Below are 24,107 nucleotides of genomic sequence, written 5' to 3' on the forward strand. Positions count from 1 at the left end.
CCTGCCCAACCCCACCACCACCTGGCCTCTTGGGCCCTCCCAGGAGCCCCTGGGGAACTCCCGCAGGCCCCTCCAGGGCCCTGACAGCATCACAGATCATTTCCTTGATTTTCCTGCCTCTTCCCCAGGAGCTGTCTTTGCCCTTTAAACAGTTGTTGTGTATAGGAGCTTGGTCTTGGGTGAGGGAGGGCTGCCTTGAGCCTCAGACCGGCGGCGTCCCTAAGATGCTCCTCCCAGATGCATTTGGAATCAAATGGACCTGAATCTTGGTTCTGCAGCTTTAGCTGTATGATCTTGGGAGAAATTCTTTCGTCTCCCTAAGCCTCACTTTTGTCATCTGTAAAATGGGGTTGGCACAGCTCACCTCACAGTGTGGCAGTGTGGAATGCATGAGATAACACATTGAAAAGGCCCTGGCAGTCAGCTGGGCATTGTTTCTTGAGCTCCAGCATGTGCCAGGTGCTGGGAGAATAGCAGTAGGCAGAGCCAGCCAGCTCCCTGCTGCTGCTCTGCTGAAGCTACAGCTACACTCTGGCTCTGGCAAGATAGGAGCATGCTCAAGCTGAACTGCAGGGCAGGTGCTGTGTACATCATCTCACTACTCCTCCCCAAGGCTCGAGGAGGTGGGGACTCTGTGATCATCCACACTTTACAGATAAGAAAACTGAAACCCAAAGTAACCTCTCCAATGCCCACAGATGAATTTAGGTAGCAGGCCTGAGACTTGTCCCTGAGTCTGCCTGACAGTGGCCTCTTCTGTTATTAATAGCTTGCCCCCCACAGCCTCCCACTCAAATTGCTGGAGGAATTACCCTTCCTCCCTTCCTCCCGTTCTTCCTTCACCCACCAAGAGCCAGACCCCACCTCTGTTTCAAGAGTGAGCCGCTCAGCTTTGGCCAACCGTCCTGGCATTTTGATGCACTTGGCCTGTGCCCCTGGTTTCCACTCTGTTTTTAAGGAGGCAGCCCCTGTCCCCCAAGTGCACTGCCTCCAACAGGCTCTGGGACTCATCTTGCCATCTCTATTGGCAGCAGAGTGGGGAGGGAGAGAGAGAGCCAGCTTGTCTGCCATCACTCACCACTGGATCCCCAGGGCCTAGCTTGGAAAGCTCACGGACGATGCTCAGAAAACCGATGTAACTCCTGCAGAACAGCCAGGGGCATGGGCAGCCGCCCTGTCTGTGCCTCCTGTAATGAAAATGGGTGCTAGAAGCTCTTTTCCTTAGGAAAAAGTGAATTACTGGCACAGCCGCACGTCTGAGATAGTATTTCAAAAAGTAAGAAGTCACTTTTTATATTATAAAACTAACATATGCACAGATAGCAAATACAGAGAAAGGTAAAGAAAAGATAACTATTGCCCATAATTCTACCACTTTTTAATATTTTAGTATTTTTTTCTCACTTTTTTTCTCTCTTTATTTTACATGGTAGGGGTTATTATTTTTCTACTGATATCATGAGCATTATTTCTTATCATAAAGACTCTTTCTTTTTTTTTAAGAGATCAGAGTCTCGCTGTTGCCTAGGCTGGAGAGTGCAATGGTGCAATCACAGCTCACTGTGCTCTCTAATTCCTCAGCTCAAGTGATCCTCCCACCTCAGTCAGTAGCTAGGTCTACAGGTGCTTGTCACCATGCCTAGCTAAATAAATCCTTTTTTTTTTGTTTTGTTCTGAAACAGGGTCTCACTTTGTTGCCCAGGCTGGAGTGCAGTGGCACAATCACAGCTCGCTGCAGCCTCGACCTCCTGGTCTCAAGTGATCCTCCTACCTCAGTCTCTCGAGTAGCTGGGACTGCAGGTGTTCACCACCATGCCTGGCTAATTTTTGTAAATTTTGTATTTTTTGTACAGACAGGGTTTTGCCATGTTGGCAAGGCTGGTCTCAAACTCCTGGGCTCAAGCAATCCTCCCATCTTGGCCTCCCAAAATGCTAGAATTTACAGGCATGAGCTACCACACCTGGCCAAAAAATTCTTAGTACACTTTTTTTTTTTTTGGCCACGTAGTGGTACACTATAAAGCTGGCCCGGTGTGCCTTTCTCTGTGCTGATCACTTGGGCTCTTTCTGACTCTCATAGAGAACAACGCTCCAGACATCTCTGTGCACACAGTGGCCAGGCTCTGCAGAAGTTGCCAGTCGTTGCTACATTTTGCCTTTCTGGGGCACTCTGGTGGGGAAGATAACTTTTCCAAGAGCATCAAAGACCAGATATGTACGAGGTGGGGAGACTCAGAAAGCCCAGATACCACAGCTGGAAAGGCCTCAGAGACCCTTAACTGAGGAAAAGGAGGCCCGGAGGGCTCATGTGGCCTAACCAAAGATGCAGTGCTTCTTAGGGAAGGATACGAGAGGGTGTGCTTAGCTGAAGCTCTTGGCATTTAGAACCTCTTGGATCAGCATCCAGCACCCTCAGAGGCTGTACCTGGGGAGAAGGTGATCAAACACTTCTTTTCCTCCATTTGGCCTAATTCTAAACCCCCTGTAGCAGTGATGTCTGTCCTCGTCTCATTCCAGTGCACTTTGTGAATTCTAGAGGGCTTTTCCAGAACCAAGGAAGGCTGCTCTGCCCACAGCAGGCCTCGGGAATTTAACCTCCCTGGGAGCAGCCTCAATGAGTGATGCTCTGGAACTGCTGGGTCAGTAGCCCAGTCCCTGGCCCTTCAGGTGGGATCATTTGAAGCCCTGTGTTCTGCACCATTTTCAAGTCCCCTGGTGGGGCTGAGTCTAGTTGCAAATTGTGAAAGCTGACCTATAGAACCTTTACCAGCTGCCTCCCTTTCTCTGTCTCACTTCCTCATTCCCCTGCACTTCCCAGATACACTACTTGCCCCTGAATCTTGCCCCTTGAACCATCACACCCTGGGACTACCCCAGGTGCCACTCTGTTTGTTATTCTCAACCTAGAAGGACAGGCACCCAGGAAGCAAAATGGGAGGGCAGGGAAGGGAGGATGTTCCGGGGAGGCTTGACAAGAAATGAGGCTTTTAAAAGAAATTCCTGTCTGGAACACCAGCAAAGTGCCAGGCCTACACCAGCCAGCTTGAGTCACACTCCAGGGACTCAGTAAAGCTTGTCCACCTTCCTGGTCTGCCCTGGGCCTGTCCACCCTGGAGTGACCACTGGGCATTTCCAGTAAAAATCCCTTCACTTCACTTCCGTCATCTCCAAGTCAGGCAAGGTGGTGGAAACCTGGGAAGACCTCAGCCTCGGAGCTGCTGGAATTTGTGTGACTCACGCCCTCCAGTGGTCACTTGACAAATGACATGGGGCTCAGGGTCTGGGAACTTGAGCTTGTTAGGGCCTCAGAACCGGGAGGGTCCCAGGAATGCCTCTTCTCAATGCCTTCCTTTGACAGCTGAGTGGAGTGAAGGCCCCATAGGACATGTGACTCGCCACGGGACATGCACACACACAAATGGAGAGAAAGAGCCACACCCCTGTGTTCCCTTCACGTCCCACCTTTACCATTTGTGTCACATCTGCATGCACCTATACTGTTATTTGCTTAAACATTTTACCTTAAACTGGCTCTTTTTAAACCTTAAATATATTTCTAAAATAAAAGTTTTATCACTTTCTGTGAGGTGGGGCACACAGTAGGAACTCCGTCTCCTCCTTCCATGGCCTTGCACAGAGCTGGCACCAGACACTGACATGGAGGGGAGAACATTCCACCCCAGGTAACCCTCAGCTCCTACCTTGATCTCAGTTTCCCACTCTCTCCTTGTCACCTCTCCTTGCCCCTGGGTGTACTCACCTGTAGCAAAATGGGTACGCACACAGTGGGCGCACAAGTGGGGTCCAGTCAAGGTCTCAGACCTGGGTCAGTCCTCAGCTTTGCCACTTACAAACTGAGTGACATTGATCTGGTTGCTCAAACTTTCTCTGTCTTGGTTTCCTTATTGGTGAATTGGGGATAGTATTATAATAGTACCTGCCACACATCGTTGTTGGAGGATTAACTGAGATAATAAATGGAAAGCCCAGGGCCTGACTGTATTTATGCAGCAAGCACCAGAGCAAGTGAAAGTTGGGACTCCAGGGTTGTAGCCCTGCCGCCACCTGACTGTGTGGTCTTGGACAAGTCATTTGGCTTTGCTGAGCCTCAATTTCCCCATCTATAAGATGGGGCTAGTGATCATTCCCACCCCACAGGACTGTTGTGTGGATTAAATGCTTGGTATGTTTAAGTGCCTTGCTCAGTAAACCTTAGCTCTGATCATTGTTTTTGTAGAAAGGGCTTCAAAGTTGCTAATTTCTGAGGGCTAACTGGATCGGAACCATCTTCACAGCCTGGCATAGAAACAGATCAAATCTATCCAGTGGAAAATCAGTTCCAGGATAATAAGCCCAAGACATTCCCATGCTGGTTGCTGTCAGCATGGTGCCTAAGACAGCCTGGGAAGGCATGGAGGAGGGCATTTCTCCGCAGCAGCCTCGGAACCTCTATCGCCACCCTCCAGGGGGCCCACCTGTCCCCTGCCTGCCCTTCAAGGTGCTCTTTGATTTCTCCCCAGCAGAATTCACCTGCCGCATCCATCATCAGAAGAGGCCCAGGAATGTGGCCTGCTGGGTGGGCAGGGCCAAGAAGAAGGCAGCTGTGCAGGCCCAGGAAGCCATAGGAGACTTGCCAACCTCCAGTAGGGGGCCAGCCCTGGACCCTGCAGACAGGCGCTCTGGGGAGGGTATCAGAAGCTCACTGTTTGTACCGGCTTGAAGGCTGTCTGCTGTGTGACCTTGGTGAGTCTCCTAACCTCTCTGTATCATCACAATCATTATCACTATTTTTACTCCTCTCCTCTTCCTATTTGCCGGTTAAGAGAGGATTGGGATAGTGGTCATGGTTATACAACACTGTGAATATTCTAAAAACCTTTGAATTTTACACTTTAAAATAGTTAATTGGTAATTTTATGTTATGTGAAATTTATTCCAATTAAAAATTAAAAATACATACATGAATTTAGTGTTACAAAGGGAGAGAGAGGACCGGGAATTTAAAAGCAGGTGTTTGTGGTGGGACAGGGACCTGTCTGAAGAAGGGTACTTCGGAAGGCAAGTCCTGGCATCCACTTGCTCTTTGTCAAAAGGGAAATTGTTACCCTCTGACTCCCAGTAAGGATAATAAATTCTTGCTTGGCTGCCTTTTTGCTCAATGGCTTAAAGCGTTTTCTTGTATCTCGTTTACTTACTTTTATTTTTATCACCATTTGTCATGAGAAAAGTCAGGCGCAGAGAGAAGCAGCTTTTCCAAAGTCACATGGCGGTCAGCAGTGAAGCCGTCCCTCGAACCTGGGACCTTTCAGGCTAAAGGAAACCAGAACATGCCACCCCCAAATATGCCGATATGGCATCCTGATTATTTCCAGCTGAAGGCATTTGAGAAAGAGCAGCTAGAGAGAGGGCTATCTGAACTGCCCTGTCCTGCCTGCAGCAAGGCATAAACATTCCTTGGAGAAAGATGCTTTCCTAGCATCAAGATGACAAGATAACTTTTATCAGCTCAGAGATGGCACCAGAGCCATCTACAAATACAAACAAACCTTGCTATCCTACTCCTTAGCTCACTCCCACATTTGCCTTCTCACAGCTTCCCACCCCTGGAAGCCTACAACTACATTCGTCTCCTCACCATTCTCTTCTTTCTTTCTTTCTTTCTCTCTTTCCTTTCCTTTCCTCTTCTCCTTCTTTTTTTTCCTTTTTTTTTTTTTTTTTTTTTTTGAGACAGGCTAGGGTGCAGTGGCTCGATCATAGCTCTCTGCAGCCTTGAACTCCCGGGCTCAAGTGATCCTCCCACCTGATCCTCCTGAGTAGCTAGGACTACAGTAGCTGGGCATGCCACCGTACTCAGCTAATTTATTTTCAATTTTTCCGTAGAGATTGGATCTCACTATGTTGCCCAGGCTGGTCTCGAACTCCCGGCCTCAAGCAGTCTGCCCACCTCAGCCTCCCAAAGTGCTGGTTCATTCCAGGCATGAACCAACGCGCCCGGCCATCTTGTCACTTTCTAAAATGCATTGCTCTTCGTGGCAGATGCTCCACAAGCCGGAGTTTTAAGCCGCAGTATTGAGTTACTTTCACTGAGGCTTCTTCTGTGTGGTGTGATCACAGACATTAACAAACTTGCTTGTTTTTCTCTGTTATTAATCTGTCTTTTGTTACAGTGTCTTTCCCAACAAATAAGAGGATTGAGGAGAAATCATATTTCCTTCCCGGCTGGCTAATTCCAAATGTGTCCTCAAGCCTGATGCTCAGTTTAGACAGTAACTGCTGACTCAAACCCTGCCACAGGTCAAGAATGCCACACCAAGCAGATGCTGTGTTAGAGGGGCACCTGAGGTGACGTGTTTGACAGATCACATAACTGAATAACTGCATTTTCTGAAGGAAAATCAACGAAGTGCTTTGAGGCCAAGTAGATGGGATTCTTGAGGCTTCCATGAATAGCAAATAGTAGTATCCCCCTCAGAGGCTCTTGGGTGGGGACATTAAATGTGTTAATACATGCATTTGCTGCAGGTATAGCCAGAATATGTGAAAGCAGCTACAGGGAATAGAGTGCAGCAACCTCCTAATCATCCCCCAAAACCCTGCCCTGGTGTCCTCTCCCTTGTAAACTTTCCTTGAACAAGGCAGAACCAGCTACATCAGCACCATACCATCCCTCCATCACCACAGATATCACTCTGTACTATAATAATCCATTTATTTTTCTAGGCCTTGCACTCCCTAAGGCCAGGATTCTGACTCTTTCCCTGAGTGTTGTTTACCTGAACTGAACCAGCTGAAGCCGGAAAGAAACATGACTTTGATATGTTAAAACTCATTCCAGTTTACTCCTATTTTTCATTCATTCATCCACACATTCACTCAACAAAGATCCTTGAGCTCTGATATGCATGTCTTTTTGTGGCTCTCTATAAACATAGATTATCTTATTCAGTCCTTATAACATGTAACCTCACCACAAATCCTGGTAAGATGGATATAGTAAACCCATTTTATGGATAATTAGTTTATCTTTGATTTTATGATTAGTTTATCTTTGAAAAAGTTAATATATTATGCTGAATTTAACTTGAGAAAGACAGGAAAGAAACGAGTGGACAGTGGCAGCAAAGTGTTGGGACCGTGAGATCAAGGGTGACTTTTTTCCCTTTGCTTCTCAACTTCTCCCTAATGTAGTTGTTATTTTACTTTTATGATGGAAAAATGCATATGTATGGGAATACTGTATTTGAGGCATGATAAGGAATGAAATTATAGGCTGGGCATGGTGGCTCACCCTTGTAATCCTAGCACTTTGAGAGGCTGAAGTGGGCAGATCACTTGAGCTTAGGAGTTTAAGACCAGCATGGGCAACATGGTGAAACCCAGTCGGTACCAAAAACACAAAAATATTAGCTGGGCGTGGTGGTGCATGCTTGTGGTCCCAGCTACTCAGGAGGCTGAGGTGGGAGGATCGCTTGAGCCTAGGAGGCAGAAGTTGCAATGAGCAGAGATCGTGCCACTCCGCTCCAGTCTTGGTGACAGAATGAGACTCCATCTCAAAAATAAATAAATAAAAGAAATGAAATGAAATTATAAGAAATTACCACTTTTTCATATAAGAAGTGATCACTTCCATTATAAGAAAAGGAATTTTTTCCCCCTGTAGAAAATAATCCTACCTGCCATTCCACCAAAGCTTACCTAGTTCTAAAGGATGAGGTGTTACTAAGACCAACATCTCAGAGGCCTCTCTGTGCCAACAGACTTCCTTCCTTTCCCTTCCAAAAACCTCAAGTGACTAGTTCAGGGGCCTGTCTGGAATAATGGCATCATCTGATATCACTGGCCTTCTGGAACCTGGGCATTTTCCAGCGTGTTCCATACTGTCAATATTCCCCCAGCTTCCTGGACTCCCGTCACAAGCTGGAAAAGTGAGAGGATGGACGGGGATAAACCAGAGAGCTCCCTGCTGAGGAAAAAACCTCCCAGATGCTGAAAGTGAGGCCATGTGGCTTGGCCAAATAAAGCCTGGCTCCGTGGTGCCCCTATCTTAGCAGCCACCCTGCTGATGAACTGCCACCTTGGACTTGGGACCAGAAAGAGGTGGGTTGGGTGAAGAGGTACCACACAGAGTGATGTAACAGCAAGATCAGGTCAATCAGGTCACCCACAGGCCCTGGCAGTCACAGTCATAAATTAGCTAACTGTACGCCAGCTGGGGACACTCCCTTTGGAAACCAAAAAAAAAAAAAAAGAGACCTTTATGCAAAAACAACTCTCTGGATGGCATGGGGTGAGTATAAATACTTCTTGGCTGCCAGTGTGTTCATAACTTTGTAGCGAGTCGAAAACTGAGGCTCTGGCCCCAGAGAACTCAGCCTCATTGCTGCTTTAAAATCTCTTGGCCACCTTTGATGAGGGGACTGGGCAGTTCTAGACAGTCCCGAAGTTCTCAAGGCACAGGTCTCTTCCCGGTTTGACTGTCCTTACCCCGGGGAGGCAGTGCAGCCAGCTGCAAGGTGAGTTGCCTTCATTTCTGGGGAAGCTGCTGTTTTGAGAGGGTTTTGTTTCTTCCTGTTTGAGAAGGCTCAGAAAATTGTGGGAATTTTCTGCCTACGGAGAGAAGGTGTTGGAAAGTCTAGGTAAAGAAATGCTGACATGAGGTTCGGTCATTTGAACATGGCATCTCGGTCAGATTTCTTTTCTGCAAATATTAGCTGTGGTTGTTACATGACAAGGAAAAACTTTCTGAAAAGTTCAGAATGGGAGTTTGTATCTGCTAAGAATTTTTTTTAACATAGATTATCTTATTCAGTCCTTATAACATGTAACCTCCCCACAAATCCTGGTAAGATGGATATATTAAACCCATTTTATGGATGAAGAAATGAGTTTCAGTTAAATAACTTGATCCAGGACACATAACTGGTAGAGCTAGGATTCCAGGATTTGAACCCAGGTCTGTGGGGCTATAAGTTCTTTTCTTTCTTTCCTTCTTTCTTTCCCTGTTTCCTTCCTTTCCTTCCTGTCCTTTCCTCCCTTCCCTTCCCTTCCCTTTCTTTTTTTTTTTTTTGAAACAGCCTTGACTGCCCAGCCTCAAGCAATCCTTCTGCCTCAGCCTCCTGAGTAGCTGGGACTACAGGCACAAGCCACTGTGCCTGCCTGGCTAATTTTTGAATTTTTTGTAGACAAGGTTTCCCTATGTTGCCCAGGCTGAACTCGAACTCTTGGGCTCAAGCGATCCTCCTGCTTCGGTCTCCCGAAATGCTGGGAGTACAGGCATGAGCCGCTGCGCGTGGCCTAAAATTCTTACATGGACTATATTCACTACACTGTCTTCTAAAGACAGAGTTTTTGCCTCTTTGATCTTACTCTTGTCTGTTTCAAAGGAGATGATCTCAGATTTTGAGGGATGAGTGCATCTTTCACAAATATTTCCTCCCCACATAATAAAAGAGGAGCAAGTAATAATGCTGAGTTAGAACAACAACTGCAAAATCTTTAAAAGAAAGGCAGCTACAGCTTGAGTGCTTTCCCCAGTAACAGACCTAAAACTACAGTTGATAATGAGAGCTGCTGGGAAGTGTCTTTCAGGGTCAGGCAAAGGCACCCCTGCTTCAGCGACCTCCCGGCTCTTCCTCATCCTGCCTGCGGCCAGTGACGAAGCCCGGCTGGGTCCGGTGGGCCAGCAGGACCTCCCGCTAAGGAGGCTGACGGTGCATAGAGTTTGTCCTTGTTAAGTGGCGATGGGGATGGGGGGGTTCAATGTTTTTCCTTTAGATTATTAGGTGGCTTTACAGAATTGAAGTCTGTGTCTGAAGGCTCCCCATTCCAACCCCGAAATAGAGACAGAGGTTGCAAAGCATTGATGAAGGGGCTCACGCTGGCGTTCGTATCAATTCCCCAGTGAGCCAACCCCACTGAGAAGCCCTGTTCTGTAAACTCTTCTTCAACCTTCCCTCACCTCTGCTTCCCTTCTTCAGCCCCACAGTGAAGAACATCTGAGCTCAAATCCAGATAAGTGACATAAGCGACCTGCTTTGCAAAGCCATAGAGATGGCCTGTCCTTGGAAATTTCTGTTCAAGACCAAATTCCACCACTATGCAATGAATGGGGAAAAAGACATCAACAACAACGTGGAGAAAGCCTCCTGTGCCACCTCCAGGTGAGTTTTCCCTGGGGGCAAACTGCTTGTCTCCTTGGGCACCCATGCCCTGTTGGCACCGATGACTCAGAATTCCTCTCTCTGCTCCTCCTCTCTCACCTGAGGTCTGATCTCCTCATTGCTTCTTGAAAGTCCCTGTTGGAATTCAACGCAGCCGCTGATTATTGGGCACTCGCTGTGCCTGAGAATGTGTGAAGAAGGAAGCGACAGGGCGTGGGGCTGGCCCCGAAGAAGCTTGGAATCTCTGGGGGAAGAATATGGGAAGGAGCTTGGACTGAGAATGGGAGGCAGTAGAGCCTAGTGGTGGGCACCACGGCAGAGGGGTGGGGATGGAGGGTCAGCATCCTGGCCTGCGTCCACGCCAATTCACTGCTCGCTAGACACTTCGAATATCATCCTGGTGAAGGGCATCAGGATGTTAGACAAACTAGTTCCAAGCCCTGTGCTGGCCGCACTAGTTGCCGGGTACTGCCTCTGGCCGGCTGTGTGACTCAGGGTAAGTTAACCTCTCTGAACCTTAGTTCTAGCCAGCTGTGTGACTCAGGGTAAGTTAACCTCTCTGAACCTTAGTTCTAGCCGGCTGTGTGATGCGGGGTAAGTTAACCTCTCTGAACCTTAGTGCTCACCTGTGGTATGAGGAACCCAAGGGGGCCCTCCTCATGGTGGGCGGAGGATGAAATGAGATCTACAGCACTCAGTACTGTGCCCACACAGAACAGACGCTCAGTCCACATCAGGGTTCATCACTATCTACTGAGTACCCGCCCTTGCCAGAGCTACACAGGCCACTTGACAGACTTTGCATCTCGACTGATCTCTGTGGCGGCTCTTTGAAGTTCATGTGATTGACTCATTTCACAGATAAGGAAATAGAAGCTCTGAGAGGATTATGACTTCCCCCAGCCTGAATGACTGGTAATTACAGAGTTTACAGAGTTGGAATTTGAGCCCAGATTTGGGTTCTTCATGTCCCTCCTCCCCCGGCCCGTCCTTCCTCCCAAGGCAGAACCAAGAGAATGAGTCAGCCAATGAACAAGTCAAGGGACAGGCTTGAGGCTCGCTCAGGTGGAAAGACAAGGCGATCTGCAATAACGCAGTAGTGCAACTGAAACCAAAGACCCCATCTACACGGGACCACCACATAGCCACACAACCCCACAGCCCCAGAGGAGCCTTTCCCATGGACTACAAAGGGTAGGGCGCCCCCTGGATGTGTGCAGCATCATGGCCCTGAGTGAATCTGTCAGAGGTGGCAAAAAATGCTAGTGGCTTGGGGATGAGCAAGTAGCTTTACTACTCAGTAGCCCTGTAACCTTTGGTGAGTCCCCTAGCCTCTGAGCCTCAATTTCCTCCTCTATAAGAAGAGGGTAGCAATGGTGATTTCCTGGAGTTGGAGTAAGGAGTAAATGAGCTTTCCCATGTGAGCAACTTAGCACGGTGCCTGGCCCGGAGTAAGTGCCCAGCAAATGGCACTGTTTGCGTTGCCATCATTGGTGGTGTTGGCAGTTAGGAGGTGATGGAGCAAAATTGAACGGAGTTCCCTCTAGGGGCTTCACAGAAGTCAGGTGGACTCTGTGGCCTTTGAAGTATGGGTAGAATGTAGACAGGTGCAGAGAAGTAGCAAGGACATTCAGGATGAGGGGAGAGGTGAGCAGAGGCTCAGAGGCAGAAATGAGCCTGACTGTGCTTGGCCAGGAGTGGGCTGTGGGCTGGGATAGGCAAAGCCAGGCCAGAGCACAAGGGCTTGAATGCAGGGTAGGAGATTTGGACTCACTCTCCCTGGCAGTAGGGAGCCATTGTAGGTTCTTGAGCAGGACAGTCTAGCTGTGGTGTGGTAGGTGAATTGGAGGAAAGGACTTTGAAACCAGGCAGTCTGGGCTATGGCAACTGAAGTGGCTAAGAGACCAAGAGGTGAGAACACAGGGTTGATGGCCTCTAGATGTCCAGATTCTAAGGGCTGTAGAGGGGCAGCAGCTTCACCCCTTCCTTCTCTTCATCTCATCATTGCAGCCGCTGCCAGCTGACCTCCCTGACTCCAGCTCCCCACACTGGCTCTGAGCTCTCTCTTGCCAACTGGACTTCTAGCAAGTCACGCCCCTATTCTAGAGCCTGTAGTGGCCCCCTATTGCCTGTCACCACATTAAAGCTTCCACAGAGTTCTGAGCGAGCACCCTACCCAAATGGAGAGCCCATCCCACCTGCCCATCCCAGCCTTCCTCAGCTCCCCAGTGCCTGTGCATAGCACATCCCTCCCTCAGCTCATACAGACCCAACTCATCCCCTATTTTTTCTTTTCTATTTTTATTTTTTAATTTATTATTATTATTTTTAGACAGGGTCTCACTCTGTTGCCCAGACCTCAGTGTAGTGGCTCCATCTCAGCTCACTGCACTGCAACCTCCACCTGCCAGGTTCAAGCGATTCTCCCACCTCAGCCTCCCAAGTAGCTGGGACTACAGGCATGTGCCACCACGCCTGGTTAATTTTTGTGTTTTTAGTAGAGATGGGGTTTCACCATATTGGCCAGGCTGGTCTCGAACTCCTGACCTCAAGCGATTCTCCTGCCTTGGCCAATGTTACAAGTGTGAGCCACCTCACCTAGGCTTTTTTTTTCTTTTCTTTTCTCTCTCTCTCTCTTTTAAAGCTGAGAATCTTGCTATGTTGTCCAGGCTGCCCTCGAACTCTGGGCCCTAGCGATCTATCCGCTATTTTTCCGGATCACCCTGAATCTCCCAAAACCCTTACGGTGTTGGCTGCAGCCTTTAACCCTCATCCCCACACCCTCTAATAGCATTGCCAGTTATCCCTATGTCTTTGGGGACTGGCTTGTGTCTTTGGACCATTCAGAAAATATGAGTTCAGACTCCAGGGAGGGCCCTGAGCTGCAGTGGACCTGTGACAAACCAGCTAACTTGACCATCTTTTTCCCCCTCCTCTTCATGCTGGGGTGGGCTGGCGGAAAGGATCCAATCAGATAGAAGAGGGGATGAAGAAAAAAAATCACACATCAATTCATTCAACTCGTCCCAATGATCCACAAGGAAGGAATTTTAGTTATCCCATTTTAAAGATGAGGACCCTGAAGCCCAGAAAGTTGAAGTAATTTTTAAGATCTCATAATTAGCAAATGACAGAGCCAGGATTCAGATCCAGGCAGTCCGGAGGGACCCCTGCATGGGGCTGCCACCTTTGTGTCCTGGGCATGTCACATTCCATTGACGAGTACATGTGGATGCCCACTCCCCTGGCTCTGTGCTGGGAGTTAAGATGTCAATGAAACACTTCTGCTCATCAGTGAATTGTTTGAGCCACTTATTACTTACATACACCACTGCTAAAAACAATAGATAACATTTATAAGGTCCTTATTACTGTGTCAATAATGAGACAGGAACTATTATCCTTGTTTTACAAGATTGAGTGACTTACTGGAGGTCAATTCCTGGAAAATGGTGGAGCTAAGGTTTGAATCAAGTCCAAACTCATAACATCTACACTATCTGTGCTCTCCCAGAGGGCCTACTGTGTGCTGCACTGTTCAAGAGACAGAGAAAAACGACCTAGTTCCTGCTGTCAGGAAGGAAATGGGGAAAGGGACGTCTTCCCCCCTGGTTTGGGAGACGTACATGAATAATGCGAGTTGGAGAAATTGTGTCAAGAGTAGGTGGGATAGAGTAGACAGGAGGTCGTAATTGTGGGTATACTGGGACCATGCTAGAGGCCTCTTCTGGGGAGACTGCAGAGGTGCCTGGGCAGGTTGTAATGTGGGGAGGAGTTGGGGGGAGGAGGTGGGTCCACCCAGAGTGCAACATCCACTCAGATGAGGGAGGGGTGATGTTACTGGAAGAGGAAGCAGCCGTGCAAAGGGGATTTCATCCTGAAAGCAATGAGAGCCAATGAACATATTTTGATTTTAAAAAGTAATTTTCTAATTTGTTCAGGTGTCATGAAACCAAGAGCCTATTCTAAGTGACTGATGATTCTATGCCTTTGTAAACAATTAGGAAGTAAGCATGGTGTGTGTGTGTGTGTGTGTGTGTGTGTATTTTAGGGACAAAGGCAAATGTGGGAGCATGTAGGTGAAGACACATGGAATTCAGAACCAAGTCCAGCTACGTGTTGCTTGCTGGGCTGCAGTTGGTTAGAAATAAATATGTGCCCTCTTCCATTCTGCTTTAACTGGGTTTCGGGATTTAATGTCCTTGCATACTGCCAGGAGGGCCCCCTGCATGTTGAGGTCCAGGGCTGCTGCCCCATCTGGGTCTGGACCCTACCTGTTACCTTGCTTGAGATAAGGAGCACCTTACAGGTGGAGCAAAGTCAGGAGGCTCTGCGCAGTCCAGGTAGCAAGCACAAGGGGCCTGCAAGGCACCGGAGGGGGCTTACGATCCCTCCTGCAATATTCCTACTAGAAGTCACCCCCAACCCAGTGCTTTCTTTGGTTTCTTTTCTGGAATCGCACAGAACATGCTGTATATAACAAGTGATATAACATTTTCCGGGACAGCCTTGTGAGGTGGTGTGAGCTTAGGCTGGACTGTGGCCCTGGGGTTGCCGTGTGGCCCTGGGCAAGATCCTTAATCTCTCTGGCCCCAGCTAATGCCTCCATAAAGTGGAGATGACAACGTAGCTGTCTGCTTGACGGGATTGGACGAAATGACAGAAAGGAAATTTGCTCTGTAAACTAGGAAGCACCGCGCAATGGTAGTAATTATCATAAGCTTTATTGTGATTTTATGGGGAATAAACAAACACGAGGCCCAGCACCACCCGGGCCTCTTAGCCCAGACACAGTCCAGTGCCATGCAAACTCCGCGGCGGACGCCGGCTGCGGGTCCCTGGGTGCTTGGGTCCCGGGATCGCCGGGGAAGGCAGGGAAGGAGGGGCGGCTCGGCCGGGACGTCGCGTGGATGCAGAGCTCCCGCCGCTGCTCGGCTCGCCCCGCCCCCGGGGCTGGGGCTGCGGGCTCCCAGCAATAAAGCGCGGGCGCTGGTAGGCGCGGGGAGCCAGCGGAGTTGCGCCTAAGGAGCCGGGCCATGCGCGAGGGGCTGGGTGCGACGTGCGAGGCCGCCGGGCCCCGGCTGTGCCGGCTGCTCTGCAGGATCCTCCGGCCGAAGCCTGACTGCTGCCCGCGCCGAGCCAGGTACCCCGCGGGCCGAGGTCCGCCCTGGGAGGGAAGCGGTGGGCTCCGAGCCCGGGAGGGGCCCCAGTCCTCTCTGGGAGAAATCGGAGGGCGGGGATGTGCGCCCTGTGGGATTCCTGAGGGATTACTAAAAGCGTTTTCCTCGTTTAGAACGCTTGAGAGGTCGCAATTCAGGAGCCCAGACGGCCCAGTGAAACCCCCCATGCACTATGGGAGGCGTCTATGCGGGCTGAGTTGCGCTGCGCGTGTTTCAGCACTGGGAGCTTTTGAAAGTTTTCAGCACTGGGGTTGAAAGTTGCTACACTCTTTGGATCAAATATGGTTAAGAGAGCAAGGAGGTTCTTGTTTCACAAATGAGATCCATTTCCCAGGGCGCCATCCCTCGCACCCTCCCCATCTGTCCCCACCACCACCCTTGGTGTAAGGCTAGGTAAACAGGCAAGGAGGCGTGGGAACCGCAGGGGAATCTGGCCCCCAGGTCAGCCCAGGCAAGCCACAGTCTGCAGCTGTGACTAGCTCGGCTGGTCAGGGGCTTGTAGAAAGTTCTGGGTCTAAGCAAGCCACCACACTCCCAGCACTCCCGACGCCCCCGACCCCTTTTTTTGATAGGGTCTCGCTCTGTCACCCAGGCGACAGTGGCGCCATCTCGGTTCACCGTAGCCTCCACCTCCTGGGCTCAGGTGATCCTCCCACCTCAGCCTCCTGAGTAGCTGGGACTACAGCCGCGCATCACCACACCTGGCACTTTTTTTTTTTGTAGAGATAGGGTTTCACCATGTTGCCCAGGCTGGCCTTGAACTCCTGGGCTCGAGTAATCTGCCCACCTCGGCCTTCCAAAGTGCTGAGATGACAGGCGTCAGCCACCGCGCCTGGCTGCCAGCGCTCTCTTTGAATGCAGGTCCTTGAGGGTCCTCAGGATCCCATACAGCTGTGGCTTTAGTCAAATTGCATGAGCGTCTACGGGGTCATAATCAACAATGCGATAATTTGGAAAGAAGTGTCCAGATTCTGAAGGTGCTCACCTGGAGTCTGGTCACCCTGTCACCCTGTGTCCCAGCAGCCAGCCAGAAGAAATGGTGTGGGAGGGGACTGGGCAAAGCTTTGTTTATTCATTTTTCAAATTTAAAGAATTGTCCAATTATGAAAGGAATTCATTGTCACTGTAAAAAGTTAGAAGATGTGGAAAAGTATAAGAAAAGTTAAATTGCCTATGATCTTATCACTTAATGCTAGTCACTGTTAACATTTACTAACATTCCCTCGAGGTGTTTTTCTGTGCTTGTACACACACACACACACACACACACACACACAGCCAGCATCAGACCATGAATACAGTTTAAGGCATTATTTATATGAGGGCAAAACTGGACACAGTCTAACATCCAGCCATGGACGATGGGACCAGGCTAATCGTGGCCCATCTGTAGAGTGGATTTTTAGGCAACTTTTAAAAATGATACTTTTTAATATATGGGGTAAAATGATTATGTTAAATGTACGAAGACATTGCTTCTCAATCTAAACAGTACTGTAGATGTTTCTGGTCTGAAGCTTCTGAAATTGTCCAACTCTACTTCCAGAAGTAAGTGAGAGGAAGCAAGAATGGGTGCAGGGTGGGTGCTGGGGTGAGGGGGAATGGCAAAAGAGCAAGGGGGGCAGTTGTCTCCCTGGGGACCCCACCCCGCATACATCTTCCTGTTGAAGCAGCCCCACGATGACTGCTCAGCCATGGCTTACCTGTTCTGAATATCCAGATTGCCATGTATATATATAGTTTTTTTTTTTTTTTCTGGCAGGCCACACCAGCCTAGACCAGACGGGTGTGTTAAAGAAAAAAGTGTTCAATGATACTTGTTAAAGAACAGTATGGAAGACTTTATTTAGGACCATCTCAATAGGTACAAGGACCTACTGCAGTGGGGTCTGGCAGTGGAGGAGAGAGATTGGGCCCAAATCCAAATACAGCAGGAGCAAGTGGGAATTTATAGCCAAGGATCAGGGTGGGGTCTGTGGATGGAAAATTATCAAGAAAAACTTCAGGCATAGGGGGAATTCTGCCTCACCCAACCAAACAGGATTCTTGCTTAGGACAGGCTAAGGTGATCAGACATCGCCTGGGGGAGGATGGAGGATGAGGACCCTGATCAGATGGGGAGGGTGACAAGCTATCGAGGATGGAGGGTTCTTGTTAAACCGACTAAGCAGGGATTCTTTTGCTAAAACTGCATTTTTACAAGGAAATGCTTGGATGGGCCCAGCAGAAGATTCAGAAGTCTGAGTAAAGTTTGGCCAAGCAAAGCATCTTTGCCAGGTGGCAATGGTTGGTCATATGGAATGCCCTTCACAGGGCTGTGGAATCCCTTGATTCAGATATAAGTTGCTTTCTGATACATACTTACATCCTCTTTTAAGACAGTGTCTCTTTATAGTTAAAAATCACTTACTGCTATTATGTAATGTATATAATTAATTATATAATGGTAACATATAGTCGTTTTTTTTCTATAATAAAAGCAATACATGGTCATTTATCCCATTTCAACATCATAGATATATATCAAGTAGAAAATGTGAGACCCTCATAGTAGTCTCTAACCACCTCTCCCTCTGATGCACGATCATGCACACCCTGGAAAATACTGCCAAGAACACGGAACACAATATGCTTTGAAACCAAGGTGCCCTGGTGGGATGATTCTCCCTGGGGGAGGCATGTGTGAGTGGTGACTATTCAGTTTGCCTGAATGAGCCTGAAATCCCAAACCAGAACAAATGGTTTCTGACCAGTTTCAGAATACTGAATTTTTAAGTAATCTTTAATTTAAAAAATTACTTTAAGTAATGTTTAATTTAATTTGTAAGTAATCTGTAATTTAATGCTAATTTTTACAATACTTGTTTTTACCTTGGTGAAGGTAACTTGACATCTTAGATTTGCTTTAAAATAATGATGGGGTCAGGGAAGTTATAGTTGAAACAAGATCGGCCATGGAGTGATCACTGTTGAATTGGGTTGAATCTGGGCGAAGGGCCCATGGAAGGTTATTAGACTATTCTCTCTACTTTTGTATGCTTAACATTTTCCGTAATAGAAATGTAGAATAAGTAAATAAACCAAGATAAATCCAGTGTTTTACATAAAAAAAGCTTAAGTCACGAAAAACAAGTGGCTGGGGCTGGGCGCGGTGGCTCCTGCCTGTAATCCTACCACTTTGGGAGGCTAAGGCGGGAGGATCACTTGAGGACAGGAGTTTGAGGCCAGCCTGGGCAACATGGTGAAACCTCATCTCTACCAAAAATACAGAAATTAGCCAGGCGTGGTGGTGTGCGCCTGTAGTCCCAGCTACCCAAGAGGCTGAGGTGGGAGGTTCACTTGAACCTGAGAGGTGGAGGTTACAGAGAGCTGAGATCATGCCACTGCACTCCAGCCTGGATGACAGAGCAAGGCTCTGTTTCAAAAAATATAAACCAATCAGTCAATCAATCAACCAATCCAAGCGGCTGCTGGGCAGTGCTGCTAGTCTGGGAGGCAGAGTTGTTGGAGCCATTCTCTGCCCACCCAGCCCCTGTGTCACATTTGTACTTGGCTTTTCCAGAGGGTGAAGGAGCATTTTCCAGATCCTCCATGGGCTGCTGTTTGGGCCACTAGCTTTGGCTCAGCTCTGCTCATGCCCTTTTGGCTCTGCAGGAGGAAGAAGATAAGAGGAAGAGGGAAGGTGGGGTTGGGGGGGCAGTTGGTCAGACCGACCATGAACAATTCACTCCCACCCTCTGGACTCAGTTTCCCTATTTGTCAAATGAGGGTACTGGCAGAGGGAACTCCAAGATGCCCCTCCACCCTCAGATACCGCATCTCATGCTAGCTGTTTCCTTTCACAGTCCAGTGACACAGGATGACCTCCAGTATCACAGGCTCAGCAAGCAGCAGAATGAGTCCCCGCAGCCCTTCGTGGAGACGGCAAAGGTCAGTGAGTCACATGGGTGTGGGAAGCCCCTTCCTCCCTGGTCCAGGCAGATGCAGACATAGCAGCCTGTTAGAGGCTGGGCTGGAGAGGGCAGGAAGCCAGGGTTTGGATGGAGAGTGGAGAGTCCCAGACCCGGGGTGTTGGGGGGAACAGGTGGGAATGAGGAAGGGCTTTGAGGGCTTTGGGAGAGTGGGACAACCCGCAGTAGTCGGGAGTGGTGGCTCCCAAGGTGCACTGACAGCTAGCTTCTATCTCCTGGGTTCCATACCATTCTAGAGAGATGGGCAGAGAAATGGGTAGGAGTGGGAGAGAGGGTGGCTTCTGTGTCCTTACATTCTCCCAGGGAAGGAAGGCAGTGGTGCCTTTCTATTCTCAGTAGTATTGGCTCTGACAGTCATCCTCCTCACCTCCAACTTAGTCCTTAATCCCTCCTACAGCAGTTCCTCTGAGGAAGCATTTGGCAAGGCCCTAGGTGAGGAGAGGACCCTGGCCAGTGGCCCAGGCACCTGGAGCTCTTAGCAGGCACTGGCCCAGGTGGCCCGGGGGCTGGAAACAGAGGAGGGACATGGAGGGACACCCTGCCTTGTGTGGCCACCCATAGATCCTTCCCCAGTCTAAGACAAGGCAAGGCCTGGGGTCTAGGAGAGACCTGAGAGAAAACCCTGTTTTTTTCCCCCCTTCTGCAGAAGTCTCCAGAATCTCTGGTCAAGCTGGATGCGACCCCATTGTCCTCCCCACGGCATGTGAGGATCAAAAACTGGGGCAGTGGGATGACTTTCCAAGACACACTTCACCACAAGGCCAAAGGGGTAAGTCTGGGGCTTCAGGGAGAACCACCTTTGTCCCAAGCTGGTGAAGCTGCCAGGGCTTTGTGGATCAAACAGGTGTCCCCCTGGGCACACCAGACAATCGTCTGCTTGGGCAAAGGGGTCTGGGAACAGAGACATTCCTCACAGATTACAGTAGGAAGTAAATGATGCCAACTCCCTGTTAACCACCCCAGTAAATAATGGATAGTCCAGAAGTTCAAATAAGTGATTGCAGAAACAAATTCATATCTTTCTTAGACAGATTTCAGGATAATGTCAGGGAGAATTTTCTAACAGAACTGCTCAGAGCTGGACTGTATTACATCAGGAAGTAGTGAGCTCCCTGTCACTGGAAGGATTTAAATGCAATTTGATAGATTGCAGAGGGGTTCAAGTATCCTGTGAGTGGTTGGACTAAATGTCTTTTCAGGCTTCTTTCTGTCATCTGAGTTTTTAATTCTAACTTCAGGATACATTCTATGGTTGTAAAGTGGGAAAGAATGGATAATTTCAAGACCATGAAAGCAAAATTATTTCCCACATGCCCCCAAACCACCACAGTTAACATTCGGGTGTACTTCATTCGTGTGTGTGTGTGTGTGTCTGCACGCGTGTGCCTTCCTATGTATCATTTCAGTTTGTTTTGGCCAAATACCAGTATCATGTTCCCATAGGAGCCATACTGGATTGACTTTGCTCTGGATCTGGAGCTGGCTGGGGAGCAGGGCCAGAGACTGAGTCCGGAGTAGGGGGACAAACCTGACTCACACCCACTGGGGTTCAGCCAGTGGAAGAGAGGAGATCTAGGTGGGAGAAAGCCAAGTGGACCCCAAGGAGGAGGTGCCACAGGGGTGGAGAGGAGGTGCAGGGAGCCGGAGCAGCCAGAGAGGAGCCAGGTGGCCAGGAGAGCTGGCCCCAGAGGAGGGTGGCAAGAGGCCGAATGGCCCACCCTCACCACCTGCCTCTCTCTTTCCAGATTTTGACTTGCAGGTCCAAATCTTGCCTGGGGTCCATTATGACTCCCAAAAGTTTGACCAGAGGACCCAGGGACAAGCCTACCCCTCCAGATGAGCTTCTACCTCAAGCTATCGAATTTGTCAACCAATATTACGGCTCCTTCAAAGAGTAAGGCTTGCCTCCTGCAGGGTCGCTGCCTCCTGCCCTTCCTCCTGCTCTCCTGTCTCTACCCATCACCCTCTGATCCTAGCTAGATCCCTTTCCTTTCCAGATTTGTGGTATTAAATCACTATGATTTTGCAGAGCGAAAATCATGGTCTTCTAGGGGAGAAGCCCCTGGAGCAGGTTCTCATAACTGTGGGATAACGTTGTATACGGTGATACCAGTTAAAAGGGACTGAATTTGAACCCTGGCTCCTGCATTGTGTCTCAACGTCCTCATCATATTAATGGCAAAAACTGCAACTACTTTTGCGCCAACCTAACATAAAATGGGGATAATAATAGAAGGTGGCTCATGAGATTTTTGTGAGGATTCAGTAAGTTCGGAACAGTGTCCTGGCATCCAGAGACCTTGATTATGAATTAATATGGACCCTTTAATTATGAAATGTTTGAGACAGAAAGGATCTCTGAGACCACCTAGTCAGGCCCCTACTCCTACAGGTGTGAACATGGAAGCTGGTGACATACTTGAAGTCACCTCATTCCAGCTAGAAGCCAGGCCACCTGACTAGGAGAGAGAAGGCCATTGCTCTTTGCCCTGACCCTGGTGGGGTTCTACCTTTCTGGAGTTCTCTTCTTTTTTCTACCCAGTGAGCCTTCCCTGAGGACCGTGCTAGACATCCTTCATTTCTATAGCCAATTGGTCATTTGGTTGACAGACACACATCAGGCACTAAGTATGCCCCAGCCTTGTGTCAGACACTGGAATACAAAGATTTTTAATTGTCATTTGCCAATTTTATTGCCAACGTATACAATTTTAATCATCCAAAGAGAGGTGGTATAGCACTGTGGCCTTCCCAGGTTCAGATCCTAGCTGTGCCCCTTATGAGCTGAGTAACCCTGGGCAAGTTACTGTGTCTCTCTATGCCTTGATTTTCTTACCGAAAATGGTGATAATAATAGTACCCACCTTGCAGGAGGAGGGTAGTTGGCAGGAGTTTATAAAGATGAAAGGAGTTAAAGAATATAAAGAGCTAGGAACAATGCCTGGCCCACAGTAAGCATGACATAAGTATTAGCCATTATTATGTTTTTAGAACACTGCGTTGTCCAAATAAAATATGTGGCTATGTAATTTAGGCCCCTTTAAAACTTTTTTTTTTTGAGACGGAGTCTCGCTCTGTCGCCCAGGCTGGAGTGCAGTGGCGCAATCTCGGCTCACTGCAAGCTCTGCCTCCTGGGTTCACGCCATTCTCCTGCCTCAGCCTCTCTGAGTAGCTGGGACTACAGGCGCCCGCCACCACGCCCGGCTAATTTTTTGTATTTTTAGTAGAGACGGGATTTCACTGTGATCTCGATCTCCTGACCTCGTGATCCGCCCGCCTCGGCCTCCCAAAGTGCTGGGGTTACAAGCGTGAGCCACCGCACCCAGCCTAAAACTTTTAAAACAAAAATGCATGAAGAGATTGTAAGAAAGAATGTCTGAAAGAAATGGATTGTTTTCTTTTGTTTGTTTGTTTTTATTTTTGTTTTTTGAGGTGGAGTTTTGCTCTTGTTGCCCAGGCTGGAGTGCAATGGCACGATCTTGGCTCACTGCAACCTCTGCCTCCTGGGTTTAAGCAATTCTCCTGCCTCAGCCTCCTGAGTAGCTGGGACTATAGGCGTGCGCCACCACACCTGACTAATGTTTTTTTTGTATTTTTAGTTGAGACAGGGTTTCATCATGTTGGCCAGGCTGGTCTCAATCTCCTTACCTTGTGATCCACCCATCTCAGCCTCCCAAAGTGCTGGGATTACAGGCATGAGCCACCGAGCCCGGCCCAGAAATGGATTGTTTTCTAGGCTGGGAGGGGAGTGTGGCTATCAGGGGAGAGCCTCACACAGCACTGCACCACAGGAAGTGAGCCACAGACACGTACCTGGGACTCCCTGGCGGAAAGAGTGGCTTCTGGTGGTACCACCTCCACTTTTCTTTTCTTTTCTTCGTCTTTTTTTTTTTTTTTTTTTGAGACTGGGTCTTGCTCTGTCTCCCAGGCTGCTGCGCAGTGACACAATCTCTGCTCACTGCAGCCTCGATCTCTTGGATCAAGTAATCCTCCCACCACAGCTTCCTGAGGAGCTGGGACCACAGGTGTGCACCACTATGCCTAGCTAATTTTTTAAATTTTTAGTAGAGACAGGGTCTCACTATGTTGCCCAGGCTGGTCTTGAACTCCTGAGCTCAAGCGATCCTCCTGCCCCGGCCTCCTAAAGTGCTGGGATTACAGGTGTGTGCCACTGCACCTGGCCCACCTCCAGTTTTCTACAACCCTAGAATGTCTGAGCTGGGAGGGACCGTGAGTCTTCAGAAGAGGCCCTCATCTTCCAGGGTCGGTGGTCCTCAACCCTGGCTGCACAGTAGACTCACCTGGAGAGCCTGGAAAATTCTGATGGCAGCAGAATCTTGGGAGATGGGGATGAGGCAGACACGTGTGTGCTTCAAAAGCTCCCCAGGTGATTCTAACGCACAGCCTGAATTGAGCAGCCTGTTAGGGGCTGCCTGCTTCGTGACTGCAAACTTCACAAGATCCTTGGCGTTTCAGCTCGGTTGTTAATCAATGAGCCTTTCGGGGTCCAGGGATCTTCCTGGATGGGTTTCATTGGGCCACAGTACTTATGTTATGTGATTTATTTATTTAGCACAAAGCACGTGTGCACCATAACACTATGAGATTGGTATTATTATTATCCTCATCTTACAGACAAGGCAACTGAAATCCACAGAAGAGATGTACCTTGCTCAAAGTCACACCCTTCGAAGCCCCAGAGTGGGGATTTGAAGCCAGGCAGCTGGTGCCCGAGCCCTTGCCTTTCCCATCAATGCTCTAGTACCTAGCCGTGTGGCCTTGCAGGTTCCCAACTC

At 48.9% G+C, this 24,107-nt stretch overlaps 1 protein-coding gene across 2 annotated transcripts in view; it reads left to right on the plus strand.

Moving 5' to 3' along the window:
- The first annotated feature begins 4,657 nt into the window (after positions 1–4,657).
- Positions 4,658–24,107, plus strand: part of NOS2 (nitric oxide synthase 2) — a 48,284-nt gene continuing 28,834 nt past the window's right edge. Inside the window, exons 1-5 of one of the 2 annotated variants that reach the window (XM_063628749.1) lie at positions 4,658–4,743; positions 9,978–10,160; positions 19,186–19,270; positions 19,958–20,080; positions 21,057–21,205. In XM_063628749.1, the coding sequence (XP_063484819.1) occupies positions 10,051–10,160; positions 19,186–19,270; positions 19,958–20,080; positions 21,057–21,205 (467 nt within the window). In that variant the 5' untranslated portion in view covers positions 4,658–4,743; positions 9,978–10,050. Of the gene's footprint in view, positions 4,744–8,322; positions 8,514–9,977; positions 10,161–19,185; positions 19,271–19,957; positions 20,081–21,056; positions 21,206–24,107 lie in introns of those variants that run through there. The other variant, XM_055257767.2, reaches the window with a different exon arrangement.

The sequence above is a fragment of the Symphalangus syndactylus genome, chromosome 20 (assembly GCF_028878055.3).
Source record: "Symphalangus syndactylus isolate Jambi chromosome 20, NHGRI_mSymSyn1-v2.1_pri, whole genome shotgun sequence".
Classification (NCBI taxonomy): Eukaryota; Metazoa; Chordata; class Mammalia; order Primates; family Hylobatidae; genus Symphalangus; species Symphalangus syndactylus.